Source organism: Lagenorhynchus albirostris, chromosome 11 (genome assembly GCF_949774975.1).
Source record: "Lagenorhynchus albirostris chromosome 11, mLagAlb1.1, whole genome shotgun sequence".
Taxonomy (NCBI): domain Eukaryota; kingdom Metazoa; phylum Chordata; class Mammalia; order Artiodactyla; family Delphinidae; genus Lagenorhynchus; species Lagenorhynchus albirostris.
Genome location: NC_083105.1, coordinates 71,440,223 through 71,455,636, shown reverse-complemented (window position 1 = coordinate 71,455,636; position 15,414 = coordinate 71,440,223). Strand labels below are relative to the sequence as shown.

The following is a 15,414-nucleotide window of genomic DNA, read 5'->3' as shown; positions in this document are numbered from 1 at the left end:
CCATCTCTGGAGCTCATTTAGGCGGTGCTGTTAATCCCCTCTCCTTGCGCAACACAAAACAAAGTGGCAAGAAAAAGTTTCTTGCCTCCTCTGGAGCTCCAGACTTTTTCCCGACTCCCTCCCGGCTAGCCGTGGCGCACTAGCCCCTTCAGGCTGTGTTCACGCCACCAACCCCAGTCCTCTCCCAGCGCTCCGACCGAAGCCTGAGCCTCAGCTCCCAGCCCCCGCCCGTCCCGGCCAGTGAGCAGACAAGCCTCTCGGGCTGGTGAGTGCTGGTCAGCGCCGATCCTCTGTGCGGGAATCTCACTGCTTTGCCCTCCGCACCCCTGTTGCTGCGCTCTCCTCAGTGGCTCCGAAGCTTCCCCCCTCCACCACATGCAGTCTCCGCCCGCGAAGGGGCTTCCTAGTGTGTGGAAACCTTTCCTCCTTCACAGCTCCCTCCCACTGGTGCAGGTCCCGTCCCTATCCTTTTGTCTCTGTTTATTCTTCTTTCTTTTGCCGTACCCAGGTACGTGGGGAGTTTCTTGCCTTTTGGGAGGTCTGAGGTCTTCTGCCAGCATTCAGTAGGTGTTCTGTAGGAGTTGTTCCACGTGTAGATGTATTTCTGATGTATTTGTGGGGAGGAAGGTGATCACATCTTATCTTCTGCCATCTTGAAGCTCCTCCGAGTGTTCAGTTCTTAAACGAGTTCGAATAGGATGAAGACTAAAAATAGACCACTGCATTTTGAAAATTAGGAGACTATCGGCTATCTAACTGGCAATTATTTCTGAGGAGTGGTGGGTGTAAAGCTGTAATCTAATTGCCTGAAGTTTTAAGGTATTTGACCATAACTGTGGAAGGAAACATCTTAAGAGGTTAGTAGCTGTAAAATGAGGTGGAGTCCAAGGATTATTTAGATTTTAATAAAAGTTTACTAAGTATCTGCTCAGTGCCAGACACTGTCCAAGGTGGCCTTGAACAAAGTGGACGTTGTAAACAGAAGAGAAAAAACACCAGTCCTCACATATCCTGCATTCTAATTTAGGTTATTTCTTTAGCCTGAGAAGCCTTGAGCATTTTTAAGTTTTTTATTAGGAGAAAGATTTAAAAGAGAGAGATGAATAAAAGAGGTGGTTCCAAGGCGTGACAGACTGAAGGGAAGTTCGCAAAGGGCATGGGGTCATTGATATCACAAGAGGAAGCCACTATAAAATGCAAAAAAATCCCAAACACCTGGATTTTCAGTTTATGGCATTTACATGAACAAGGATTTTGTACAGAAACACAGTGGTTCAGTGAGAAAAATATAATAGGTTTCAGAAGATTGTGATTCTATCCCCACACTTAATTAACTATACAAACAGAGGAAAGGCCCTTGAGGGACCATGGTTGCTTCTGTGTAAATTAGTGGTATCTCTTCAATAGCAAGGTGTTCTTACATTGGTTAAATGAGATTATAGATTCTCTAAACAGCCTTATAAGTCAAAACTTTTATTATAAGAAAATGGTAATTGACAGGGCACATCTGCAAATCTTTTGCCCTATATTTTGTAGTTCTTACAATTTAATTTTTATAATCATTATTTTTATTTATTAGACTATAATTGTAGTAAAAATTCATATTTTTTAACAAAGTGAATCAGTTATACATATACATATATTCCCATATCTCTTCCCTCTTGTGTCATATTTTTATTTGATATTTTAATGTTTTTATATTTGTAAAATATGTTTACATTTATAAAACACTTGATTGTTTATTATGAGCAAGTTAACAAAATAAATTTAGAATATATAATTCCCCTTGACAACTGTGCACTAATACAAGAACAAAGACATTATTATGCCTTGTATGATCACATGTTACAATAGATGAGCCTTGGCTTACAATGACTGCTTTGTCTGATGTTTATTAGCCCATGCCTTGGTGCAGTTGAACTTGTCCTAAATTCACTGTTTCAGAGCTACAACGTGTATAGTGCATTCATTGTCCTGTGAATAATACTCTCTTGCTTGAGTCAAGAGACTATAACCTTAGGACTTCTAATGTTCTTTTCTTATAGGTTCTAGAAACTCCTGCTAAAATGTTGAAATATGTAAAGACATTAAAATAGTTCAAATGGTGGAAACTTTATCTGATATGATTTTGAAAAATAACTGTGTAATCTGTATAGGATGAGAATTATCCCTCATTTTCCTTCTTGGTGCAAGCACTAATGAATGTCATCTGAGTGTGGATTTCAATTTGTCGTTAATCTATTTAATTCCAAATAAGACAATTCCATGATACACTAACTTTTTTATAATTCTAATCTCTATTACTGGGAGTTTCCAATAATTCTGAGATTATTACTTATTTTTTTAAATTGATACCACAAAAGTTAAAGACAAAAAATTTGAAGTGTAATATTTTAAATGCTAGAATGCCTCAGAATCTTCTTAGACATATAACTCTGATTTATAAAAACAGTAATGCTCTTTCCCCTTAATCTCATCTATATTACTAAGTAAACAAATAAATACTTAAATTCAGAAATATTCTATGACTGCCCAGCTACATGTTTGGAATGTAGAGCCTAGAATCTCTTCACTACTGCAGTATATGTCATTGCTTTTGGTGGTTTTAATAATTAATTCTGCAAATATGGTGGTGAAGATGGAGTGAGATTTGGCTCAACCCTGCAATAAGCTAGTTTTTCCTGTGCAGGGGGCCGCAAACCATGTATCTACCCTGAGGCTCTGGTGATTCTGCCCAATTCCCCCTAAACAAAGTGAAGAGAAGGAAACTTTACTCTCCTTCCCAACTTGCCTCCTTCCTTTTCACCATCTTCATCTTCAATATTTGTTGCTTTCTTAACTGCTATATACTGAATAGACTTCTATAAAAAAGGTGGAAAATACTAAAGAAAACTATAATTACTCATAGCTCTGTAACTCAGAATAACCAGTCTTAATACTCTGCTATCCAATCATCTTTTGGTATATTATTTATAATGAACACTGTAATGAATATTTTAGAAAAATTAGACCATTTATTTGATACTGTTTTGTAACCTATGTTTAGATTTGGCAGTGTGCTTGGAGCAACATCAGCTATCCTTACATATTCTTCAAGATTATGATTTTTAATTGTTCTATCACATGCTAACGTAAGGATGCATTACAATTTATTTAGTTAATCTACTGTTGGAAATTTATATTGTTTTTAATTTTTTGCTGTTATAAAATAACCATATTTTTTAGACTTTGCTTCATATTGCCAAGTTACCTACAGGAAGTTATCAGTTGCTATCCCAACTTAGTATGAGAATCCTCACTTCCTTGTATGTTTCACAATACTGAGTACACTATACTTATAGGTAGATATATAAATACAGAAGTCTGTGTCTGTATGTTGTATATGTGTATGTATGTATATATGTGTATATATGATAAAGTATAATATATAAAACATATAAGTGATGGTATCTTACTTTTTGTTTTATTTTATATTATTAAAAATTTGTAAAGTGAAACTTTCATATATTACTGCCTATCTCTATATCTTCTTTTGAAATGATTAATCATGTTTATTGCCCAATGTTTTCTTCTGAGCAATAATCTGTAAGAGTTATTCGTGTTTTAATGATATTTTCCTTTTCCTATTATCAGTGTGTTGCAAATTTCCCCCAGATTGTCAATAAGTTCATAGTTTAAAAAAAATCAACCTGCTTTCTTTTTTGTTTTGAAATGCCATAATTATTTCATCTGATGTTAGGTCTTTTTACATACTTCTAGTCCATAAAAATATTCTATTTCTATTTTATTACCATTTTTATATTATTGTTGCTTTATAGTAGATTCTAATACTTTTAATACAACCACACCCATATAAGTTCTGTAAGTTTTTTAAATTGCTTTATTATTCTTGCTATTTATTCACTTATTCTTCCAGAAAAAAAAACCCACCTATTTATTTTCTTTTTTCTTATTTACTCACTCTTCTAAAGAAATATAGTTTGGAAAAGAGAAGTAACAGCAAGTTTGTATGTTAATGGAAACAAACAGTGAGTGTTGAAAAAAATTTTTGCTACAAGAAGAAAAGGGGAGACTTACTTGCGTAGGCTAGAGCAATGGGATCTTATGCACCAGTGGAAGTTCTGCTTCTGTAGAATAACACATGGTGTTTACTCAGTAAGGATGGCTATGGGGGAGGAAATGTTCACAGTCTAAGGAGAGAAAAGTAAGTACAAAATAGTAATCTAGGAGAATCTAAGAGAGTGAATGGTCTGGTTTAATAGCCCTTTTCAAGATACTGTTCATGAATGTAAGGTGAAACCATTCAGTATGATTCTACAGTGTGATATTTTTCCAGCCATGTTTAGATACATGGCTGTAGGGAAAACAGGTGGAATTGATTTTGACTAGGGTTGGATTTAGTTAAGAATAGAGTGAAGCAAGAAAGAGACAAGGGAGTTGGAATTTTAAACAGTGAAGTGATTTAAGTGAAGTATCATGAAATTTATCACCAGTAAGGAAAGTGGTGAGGAGCTGAGTTGGGGATGAGGGACAGAAAACAGGTGGTACCTCCATAGATTGTAGGTCCTGGTGGGGAGGAGAATCACTGGAGTCAGGGTACTTAGAGTGAGTGAACTGGGAAGAAAGAAGGTGGTAGTCAAGGAGTATGATGTATAAATTGAGACTATGGTGGTTTTTTATTTTATTGTTATGACCAGAGGAGATGAAGTAGTGTTGATAACAAGATCACTGAATGAGTGGAAATCGAGGACCCTAGAGGCCAGTGTGTTGAAGGAGTTATGGGTATAGATATTAAAATCACCAAAAGCTGATATAAAATTAGTGTTGGAGATTGTGACAATGAGCAAAGATTTCTGAGAAATGGATATGTAGTTGTACCGAGAAAGGGTACTGGATGGGCGACTTAATATGAGATTCAAAGCTGAGGATTGTTAAGGAGACCTGGTGCACTAGATGTTTCCTATGCCTAGAATGTTTTCCCCCCAGACCTCCCAATACTTTTCTCCTTCTTATTCATTTATTGGGTCTTTGTTCAATTATCACCTCCTTCAAGAGACTTTGCCCCATCCTCTAATCTAAAATAGTCCCTCAAGGCATGCTCTACTTTGTATTTTACTTGTTTTATATTTTAATGGCATTTATAACTAATTGAAAACATCTTGTTTATTTACTTCTTTTTATACACTGGTTCTCTTATAGAATATAAATATTTTGAAAATAGTGATTTTTCTTATCTTGGTTGTGGCTGATTTCCCAGACTTAAGATTTCTGGCATATAGTAGGCAGCCAATAATTAGTGGTTGAATGAATGAATGGATATTCATAGGATTAAATAGTGTCTCCCACTTTCCCGTGACTTCTTCCAGAATCCAAATACACTTTCTTAAAGCCACCTTCCAATTCAGAGTATTCATTCTTATAAAAATTCCTATTTACAACCTCCCCTCAAGAAAGATGAATGTAAAACACAAGTAGGAAAAGGTACAAAAGTAAGCTTGTTCTGTTTGCCTTGTGATAGTTATTGAAGTTAGGACTCAAAGATGTTGTCACTCATTACTTCAAGAAAGACTCACCAGTGGGATAATGAACTTGAAGTATAGTTATCTTCTGATTTATTGTTTTCAACTATCACTATACTGATATACCTAGCAAATAGCTGCCCAAAGATTAGCACTCCACAACAATAAACTTGATGCCCCTCTCAGTATGACTATACCCTTTGCTCACTTTTTTTTGGAAATCAGACTAAAGATAAATTTAAAATCTTATTAGTCAGAAAAAAAGAAGGAAAAAACCCATTTATCTGTCTTCAGTTGTTCTTTCTTTATACAAAAATCTAAATATCTTTATATTTTTATGCTAAATACAAAGTACTAGAGATAAACTTATGTTCTTATGTTTTGACTATAAGTAGAAATATCAAGTAACTAATTAACATGCTATTTAGTTTATGTATAATAAACTAGAAATAGCATGGTATAGAAGAATGAGCCCTTGGTGTTGTTAAGAACTAATTAAGATAACAAATGTAAATTAATTTCCCCTTCTTTTCTTTTTAACATACCAAATATGTGTTATTTATCTTCTTACACAGAATAAAATTATCCACCTTAATTTGATGCCCTAGGCAAGAAATTTTTTCCACATTGTATATGGTTATTATGTAGCATGATTCTAATTGTTGCTGTCCTATTTTTATAAAGTGTCATTCTGTAATCACATCAGTAATGTAATGTTTCTAATCATTTACATTTTAATCCTCTGGCATTATGAACATTTTACACAGTAGTTGATTTATGTTTATATACTCAGAATATTTCAAGTTCAAAACAAAGTGTTCTTTTGGTGTTTTGAGTATTTTATACACAACTGAAAGAGAAATTTGCTTCTATTTTCAATTCTGCTGCCATTTATTGAGCACCTATCAAGTGAAAGGCTCTGTATTAGTCAGCTTGGGATGCCATAGTAAATACCATAAACTGGGTGGTTTAAACAACAGAAACTTATTTTGTCACAGTTCTGGAGGCTGGGAAGTCCAACATCATGGTTGGGTTCTGGTGAGGACTCTCGTCCTACTTTGCAGATGGCCAATTTCTCAGCGTCTCCTCACATGACAGAGCAAGAAGAGAACAAGCTCTTTGGTGTCTCTTCTTCTAAGGACATTAATCTCATTGTGAGGTTTCCACACACATGACCTCATCTAAACCTAATTATTTCCCAAAGACCTCATCCCCAATACTATCACTTTGGGGGGTTAGGGCTTCAACATGTATATCTGGGGGAAACAATCCAGACCAGAGTAGACCTTAAATTAAGAAACACACACTATTTTTTTTGAAGTAAAAATCAGTTAGATTGTAATTGCAAGAGTTTACCACTATTTAGATTTCCTGTTGGAATGTGGTTCTTTACAGCTGCTTGAAAATTATATTTTCTATATATTATGAAACACTTATGGGCACTCTACACTGTAAGATTTTGCATCCAAACAGACTGCAATCTGGGAAATTTTGTTTGTTTTTTTTGTTTTATGAAAAAAAGTTTTTATATTTACAAAACTAGACAGAAAAGTTAATGAACACTTATAAACACATGACCAGTTTCAACAGCTATCAACTCAAGATGAATGTGGTTTTCTCTATACTTCACCGACTTGTACGCAACTTACCGCAAATCTGGAATCAATCATTGTCTCAAAGTTCTAGTATTTCTTTAGTATTTCAAGTTTTCAATTTTTCTACTGGGGTATTTTATTGCTACTAAGTTGGTTATTGTTTTTTTTTTTTTACTTGTTTTTCAGTTGACAGAGTAGGATAAATATGTTTTGTTTTGATTTTGAAAATCATATATATTCTTAGTTCCTACTGATTTTTACAATTGGAATTCAAGATTTGAGGAATTTTAGTTAATTACTTCGAACTTATATTCTCCCATGACAAGAATCTCTGCGTCAGGAACATCAGGGGTGATAAATTTATATTATCACAAAATCACATATTTATTTCTTCTAATGTTGTACATATAACAGTGTCTATAATGCCAACACTACCACCAACATTGTTATTACTGATAAAAGGTAATTTGCAGTTGTTTTGCCCATAGAATAGCCCACTAGGAATCTGAAGTCAAATTACTGTGTATGTGTATTTTCAAAAAGTTATTTTATAGTGAAAAGAACATGAGATCACCCTCTTCACAAATTTTTATGTGTACAATACAGTATTGCTAACTATAAGGACACTGTAGTACAGCAGATCTCTAGAACATATTCATCTTGCACAATTGAGACCTCGTGCCCATTGTTTAGCAACTCCCCATTTGGAAGAGTTCCTCTCAGTGTGGTCATACCACCAACTGGATACACATTTAGGATCATTGGTTTCATTTTATTTTTAATTTTAGAATCTCCTTGTTTAAAATTTGGTTTTGTTTTATAGTCACCTGAAATATTTACATGGGTCAGTGACAAAAATGCAAAACAAATTATATTAAAAAAACTAGCTAGTAGCTCATGTCTTGTATTCCATTCTTTTCATCCCCTTATTTATTAAAAAAGTTTCCACTTACATTGTCATATATGTGTGTGTGTGTATATATATATACACACACACATAAGTATATACATATGCATACATATCAGTAGATGAATGGTAGCCCAAATAGGCCATATATATATGTGTGTGTGTATATATATATATATATATAGAGAGAGAGAGAGAGAGAGAGACAGAGACAGAGACAGAGACAGAGACAGAGACAGAGACAGAGAGATGTTATTGAAATGACAATCTGCTTTTCTTTCTCTAAGTGATTTGGTCATTGTATATGGATGCACCTCCCCCATTTTTTTTTCTTTTTCTTTAAAGTCTGATAATTTTACTAGGATATGTTTTGGTGTGGGGTAGATTATTTTCCAAGGTATGTATGAACTTTCAAAATATAGTTTCAAATCTTTTTCCTTTTTTTCAGGAAATGTTTTAGAATTGTAATTTTTGGTATTTGTTCTATGTTTTGTTTTTACTTTATAAGGATATAAATGAGCTACAGTTCAAATTATTCAATTAATAGTGATTAACATAAGGTTTACCACATGGAGTCAGTTTTGGCCAATACAATCAGACTTTTACTAGTTCTAATGATGGTATGTTACACAGTATTTCCTCTTTGATCTCATAGTCAAAGACTAGGGATGCACTCTGTTACCTGGCTTTCCCAAATTCAACTTTACCCAAACTATGTGCCACAGAACATTGAAATGTTTCTTTGGTAAAATACTTACTCTATAAAATAAGTTGAGAAAAAAAGGTAGATTAGTCAAATTAAGCAGGCTTATTGAAAATGTGCATTATAGTCTTCAGAGAAGATTACATGTAGTGTTCTTCTTCAGAGAAGCATATTTGTAGCATTTCACAAATGTATCTGACAAGTAACATTTTTACAATAAACACATTAACATCTCTAAGTGAGATACAATTTGGAAGATATTGACTTAATTCATTTGCTATGGAACTGTCAACAAAGTTATATAAACACATTCAATTTTTAGTATTTTTCCATTTGTACCAACTTTTAGAAAAATATAATCTACAAATTAATGCAGTAACATTTTTATTTATGCAACACTTTATTTTCTCATAAAATAGTAGGGTATCTTTTTAAAGTATCCTTGACTTAGGAAATTATGATAATATAAGATTTATTCTTTTCTCAATACTCACTAGAATACTTTTTAATCTGCAGTTTTCCTTTTTCTTTTTTGCCTTGTAAAGTGTAAAATTTTAGTAAACTATTTCTAAGATATATGAGTCAATGAATTTTGATTACTGGCTCTCAACTTGGCATTGGAAATGTGGCATTAGACCATATTTTGAGTTTTATGTTATTTCTTAGATGGATAAGTTTAAGATACTCTGAAGAGTAAGAATTTTTTTTACCTCTGACTAATAAGAGTTGCAAATATGAGTGTTCATTTGGTATTCATTTTATTATTATTATTATTTTAAACATCATTTTTACCTCCGCTAGAAGACTTTTTTCTCTTTTTTCTGTTCATTTGGATTTTGGGGAGTGCTGGTTTTGCAATGAATAATCATTGAAAGCTAGAATCATAGAGAAATTAGAGTGTTGTTTTGAATATGCTAAATTTCTAAGCTTAATCAAACTTTCAAATTAACAGCAGAACTTTAATATAAGCTGAGTGGCATGGGGGATAGCTGATTGCTCTGTGTTTGTTAGCATCAGTTGTTACCATGCACCTTGACTAGCATGGGCACCACAAGGTCTCCAATTTCCAGACTGTACACTTTTGATTCCTCTTTAGTTCATAATCAAGCTCGACTGTATTACCCTTTGGGTTACTACAATTAAGCATGTATTTAACTTAAACTAGACCTTTTTATTTCTTTGAAAAGAATACTGAGTACCTACATTATGGATTTCACTTCTGTAAATACAAAAAGTTCACTCCTAAGTTAGCCATCTGCAATTTCCAAAGAAGAGGAAATTCATTTTTCACACAAGAGAGACTGAAGGCAAGCTCTTGACATTTTATGGAATTCATTCATCAGAGATGGACTGCTAAGTGCACTCTTTAATTTTGTAAGTAATAATTAAGATGAGAAAGAAAAGGATTGGTCCATGGGCACACAGTAGACACTATCACCTTAGAGAACAGATTAGAATTTAAAATGATCTTAAAAATTCAAAGAAATGATCAGAATTTATCCAACATAAAGTTCTACTTAAGCAGAAAAAATATCTGCAATATTTAAAATGAGTAATATGTACAATCACAAAAACTGAGCATGGGTTAAAAATAAAACAAGAAAAAGAAAAAAGGTAATACTCCTTATATAGTGTCCAAGGGTAAATACTCTACTGCATATAATAGTGAGAAAAAGAATGGACTTGTGTATAAGGAGCTCAGTTTGAATCTTCACTCTTTATGTATAAGAACTGACAGAGAGCCTACTTTGTGCTGCACCATGTGCAGGGTCTGGAGGTACAATTGTGAGTAAAATCATGCATGGTCCCTTGTCTTCTATGGCTTATATCTAGTGGATGAGACAGAACTCAATCACATAATAATAATAATAATGAAAATATATAGTTAAATAGTGAGATGAGTGATCTGAAGACAAATAAGATCAGATTATAAAACTGCATATTAAAGGAACCTTAACCTTGAGTGAAGGTTAGCAAACACTTTGCTGATAGAGGAATTTAAGTGAAGATCTGAAGGTTTAGTAGAACTTTATTAAGTAAATGATGTGAGGAGGAGGTCATGCAGCTAAGAATATTCCAGGGTGGGAAAAAATAGTGAGAGCAAATATTACGTGGAGGAAGGGAGCATAGTGTTTTGGGAGAATAGAAGGAAGGTCACTGTGGCCAGTGTGCAAAGAAGAGAAAATGGAAGGAATGTGAGGATAAAGAGGTGACTGGTGACAGATCATGGAGGGCTTTGCAGGGGCATGCTAAGGATTTTGACCTTTGTTCAAGGTGCGACAGAACAAGAGGAGGAAAACAAAGTGGGGCTTCAGAAGGATGTAACATCCATGGCATATTCATTGAAAGGCACATGTATTTACTGTGAGTAGGTTGCATTATCTTCAAAATCTCAGCGGCTTATAAGGATACTTATTTCTCACTCATGTGTCTGGCATTGCCTGGAGCAGCTTTGCTCCAAGCTTCAGTCTCCAAACTTGGAGTCTCTCAGAATTTCTCATTAGGGATTCAGTATGTACCCGGGCATGCCTTTCTTATATCAGGAGGTGGAGGAGGTGTGGGTGGTGGGTAGGAGTCAGGGACAGGAATAGCATGGGCCAAGCCAAACCAGGCAAACACTTTTAAATGCTTTGATCACAGATGCCTCATTCACATCTGCTTACACCACTGCTTCCATTAGCCAAAGCTAATCACATGACCAAGTTCAAAATTCATAGAGTGGGAAACATGCTCCTTCTATAGGGGCAGGGGAGTAATTATTTGGTGAACAATAATATAATCTGCCAAAGGGCTTTCTAGAAACCATGGGTTGAAGTATGAAAGAAAAATTACCCTGGGCCAGTAAAACAGGCAAGGAAGACTTTATTCAAGACTGTTGCAACAGAAGAGAGAAACTTGCAATGGGGAAAAGAAAGAGAAAGAATTAACAATTGCAAGTTTTCTAAAGTAAATGCTCTAAGAAAAGGGAGGATATCGAAAGATATCTGTCTAAAGTTTAATCAAGTTGAGAGGAACTTTAAGGCTGTCTTGGTCAGAAGGACGAACAAGCTTACAGTTAGAAACATCTCAGAAATATCCCTTATAATCTTTCTTTATGAAATGATACACTTCCAGGAATTGTTTAATTTCTTCTTTGAAGCATGGATTATTTAGCAGCATACTGCTTAACTCCTCAACAGTTGAGGGTTCTTTAGACACCTTTTTGTTAAACTTCCATTGAGATTAGAGAACACACTCTAATTGACTTGTGAGTCTTGCTTTATGGTCCAACATAAGAACAATGTTTTTAAACGTTCCATAAGCACTTGAAAAGAATGTATATTTACAGTAACTAGGTGTGGTGTTTCATACTATATACTTTAGGTCACACATAAATATAACATGCAGTACACTTTTTTTTGTTTGTTTTTTTTTTTTTTTTGGTCAAATAGGAGTTAAATATTTATTATCTGATAATGATTTTAGTTTATTTTCCTACAATGATTATTTGGGGAAGGAGTGTTTTCAGGGAGGAAAAACTGACACACGAGGCTCCTGAAACTGGACAGAATGTTTACAAATAGAGCTCTTCCTTTAGGATTTTTCTACCAGTAAGCTCCTAGCACCTGAATTTTCACACACTGCACCACAAACTTTCTCAAAACGACCGCCAACTTCTACAACCCAACAGCTTTTCAACCCACCCGAGTGCATGCCCTGGGCACAAGGTACAGTACGGAAGACTCAAGTGAGGAGTGAGACAGCAGTGCAGTCCCTGAGGAAGAAGCTATGGCGGCTGAAAAAAATCAGGATTTCTCTGGAAATATCAGCACAGTAAATGACATACAGACCTGAATTTTCTCTATTTTTGTGGTGTTTAACGTTTCTATTAAAGTGATTAATCATTTTTGTGGTGGATTTAAGTTAAGAAGAAAGAAGGACAAAAATCCCACAGCCATCTGCCAAGCACCTATTCAACAAAACCTAAAGTAGCTTTGATTCTCCTCAGGCAAGCCTTTTGGCCTAGGAGACAGATAACAGCAAAACCAACCTGGATGAGGCTGAATAAGGATGTAAAAGCCAAAATAAGAAAAACACACAATCACAATGGCTTGATGTCACATATGGCTGTAATGTAGAAATACTGTAAACTGCAATTTAGTGTTAATACTGTCAACTAATCAGAAGCTTCTGAAAACTGGCAAGGCCTAAACCACAAGGATAAATATACCTTATGTTCTAAGTCTATCAGCTTGGGATTTTAACTATTCCATGTCTGGTAGAGTACACCCTGAAAAACAAAATGCACAGCTAAAACAGATGAGCTAGAAAGTACCCAGAACTTAAAAGACAAGAGCATATGTACATAAAAATCCTTATTGGAACCACAGAACTTATTGAATGAGGGCTATTCCGTTTAAGTTTTCTTTTCATCTTAAAACCCTATTTTCTAGCAATAAGTTAAATTAAGGACAGCTCCACTTGCATTAATCTACAGAACAGTCCATATGCCAGTGTGAGGCTGCTATTCCAATACCAGCACAGCTAGCCTGACTTTCCACTAGTGGTATTTTGGCAAAAATGTCAAAGAGGCGATCAAAGACAGGACAGGTCGTGGGTTTCTCCCTAGGAAGGTCATCGCTCCCTTTCCCTCCCCCACCCGACCCCCAACTCATGGGAAAAAAATAAAGACTGCAGTAGTAGCATCAGCGTGTGCTGCCAGTCCACCTGGGGGCCTTAATTATTGCCTTCTCCACCGTCGTCGTCTTGCTGATCGCTTGTCCAGAGCGTGAGGTTGTCTCGGAGGAGCTGCATGATGAGCGTGGAGTCCTTGTAGGAGTCCTCGTTGAGAGTGTCGAGCTCAGCAATGGCGTCATCAAAAGTGGTCTTGGCCAAGTGGCAGGCTTGCTCTGGGGCGTTCTGGATCTCATAGTAGAAAACGGAGTAGTTAAGGGCCAGGCCTAATCTAATGGGGTGAGTGGGCTGCATGTGCTCCTTGCTAATCTCATGGGCTTCGCTGTAGGCCTTCTCAGATGACTCCACGACGGTCGCCCTCTTCTCTCCAGTGGCGACTTCAGCCAGGTAGCGGTAATAGTCCCCTTTCATCTTCAGATAAAACACTTTGCTCTCATACTGGGTCTCACTGCAATTTTTGATCAGGTAGTTATCCAGCAGGCTCAGCACATCCTGACATACGGCCTCCAATTCCTTCTCTATTTTTTCACGGTAAGCACGGACCATCTCTATCTTCTTCTCATTACCATCTGCAGATGTCTTCTGCTCAATGCTACTGATGACCCTCCAGGAAGAACGGCGTGCCCCAACTACATTCTTGTAGGCCACAGAGAGAAGGTTTCTTTCTTCATTGGACAGTGGCTCATTCAGCTCTGTCACGTTCTTCATGGCCGCGGCCATGTCGTCGTAGCGCTCCGCCTGCTCCGCCTGCTCCGCCAGCCGGGCTTTCTGCACCAGTTGCTCGCGGTCCACCATCTTCACGGGCTGGGTCGGGCCGGGCGAGGAGACCAGGGCGGCCTGAAGGGCTCGGAGGGCGGCTGCGGGCGCGGCTGGAGCCCGTGTGCCGGAAGGACCGACCCACGAAGCGAGGGGCTGTGGCGACGGCGCGAAGGCTGCGGCTCGAGCTGCGACCGCGGGACCGGGCGCGAGGTGGCTGCGGCTGCTGTCTGCAGTACACTTTTATATATATTAAGATATTAGGTCAACTGAGGATATTGCTAACAAGACTTGATAATAGATTGTGTATGGGGAGACTAGAGTTAATAAAGGAATCTAGAGTAACTAGATTCTTGTTTTATGGTTTGAGCCAGAGTATGAATGGTGATTATATTTCCTGAGGAGAAGACTCAAAAGGAACTAGTTGGAAGAATATGTTAATTTTGGCCATGCTGAGTTCAGATGCTTAATTGACATCCAAGTGAAAAAGTCCATCCACAGCAGTAGGAGTTCAGAGCTCAGGGGTAAAGATGGAAATGGATATATAGATTAAGGAGTCATATAAATGATCCTTAGCAGCATGGATTTAAAGAGGTCATGTTGTGGGAGTGTTTAGTCAGAGAAGAATCCTAAAGCATTCCATCTTCAGAGATAGAATAAGAAGAAAGAACCATCAAAGGAGAGCAAGAAGAAGTAGTTAGCAGAGCAAAAGGAAAACCATAAGAGTTTGGCTAATAGAGTCAAGGAAAAATGTGTTTTTAAGATGAAGTGGTTAACTTTGTTGAATGCTCCCAGGAGGTTAAGTAGTATGAGAATAGAAAAGTGACTATTGGTTTTGATAACTGGAGATGCTTGGTAACCTTAACAAGAACAGTTAGCAAAAGCTTATATAACATTTATCTATATTTTTTTCCAATAGAAAATTTATAACATTATTTAATCATGAAAGAATGAATGGAAGATTAAAAACTATAGTTTATACCTTATACCTTAAGCTCATAGTTTTGAAGGGAATAAGACGTGCAAAAAAATTAAAATAAAATTTTGCAAGTCCTATGCTAAAAATATATCCCATTCTATAGAAGATGGAGATGTGCATGACCAATTTAGCTCAGGGAAGCTTTCAGAGAAGGAAATGTCCTGCAGGCTGAGGCTTGAGAAGTACCTGGCAGTTTTCTAGACAGATGTTGGAGGAAAGAGGTTCCCAAAGGCACTGACGAGTAGGTTCTAAAGACTCAGAGGTAGGACATTTAATGGGAT

At 36.3% G+C, this 15,414-nt stretch overlaps 1 protein-coding gene across 1 annotated transcript; it reads right to left on the bottom strand.

Annotated features, from left to right (window-relative positions):
* Positions 1-12,142: 12,142 nt before the first annotated feature.
* On the bottom strand, positions 12,143-14,347 carry LOC132528922 (14-3-3 protein gamma-like). Its single transcript, XM_060165091.1, has one exon. The coding sequence runs from the start codon at positions 14,191-14,193 to the stop codon at positions 13,441-13,443; it is 753 nt and encodes a 250-aa protein (XP_060021074.1). The 5' UTR covers positions 14,194-14,347; the 3' UTR covers positions 12,143-13,440.
* Positions 14,348-15,414: the final 1,067 nt, after the last annotated feature.

Coding starts and splice junctions, on each gene's coding strand:
- LOC132528922 (XM_060165091.1), bottom strand. CDS start 14,193: ATGGTGGACCGCGAGCAACTGGTGCAGAAAGCCCGGCTGGCGGAGCAG.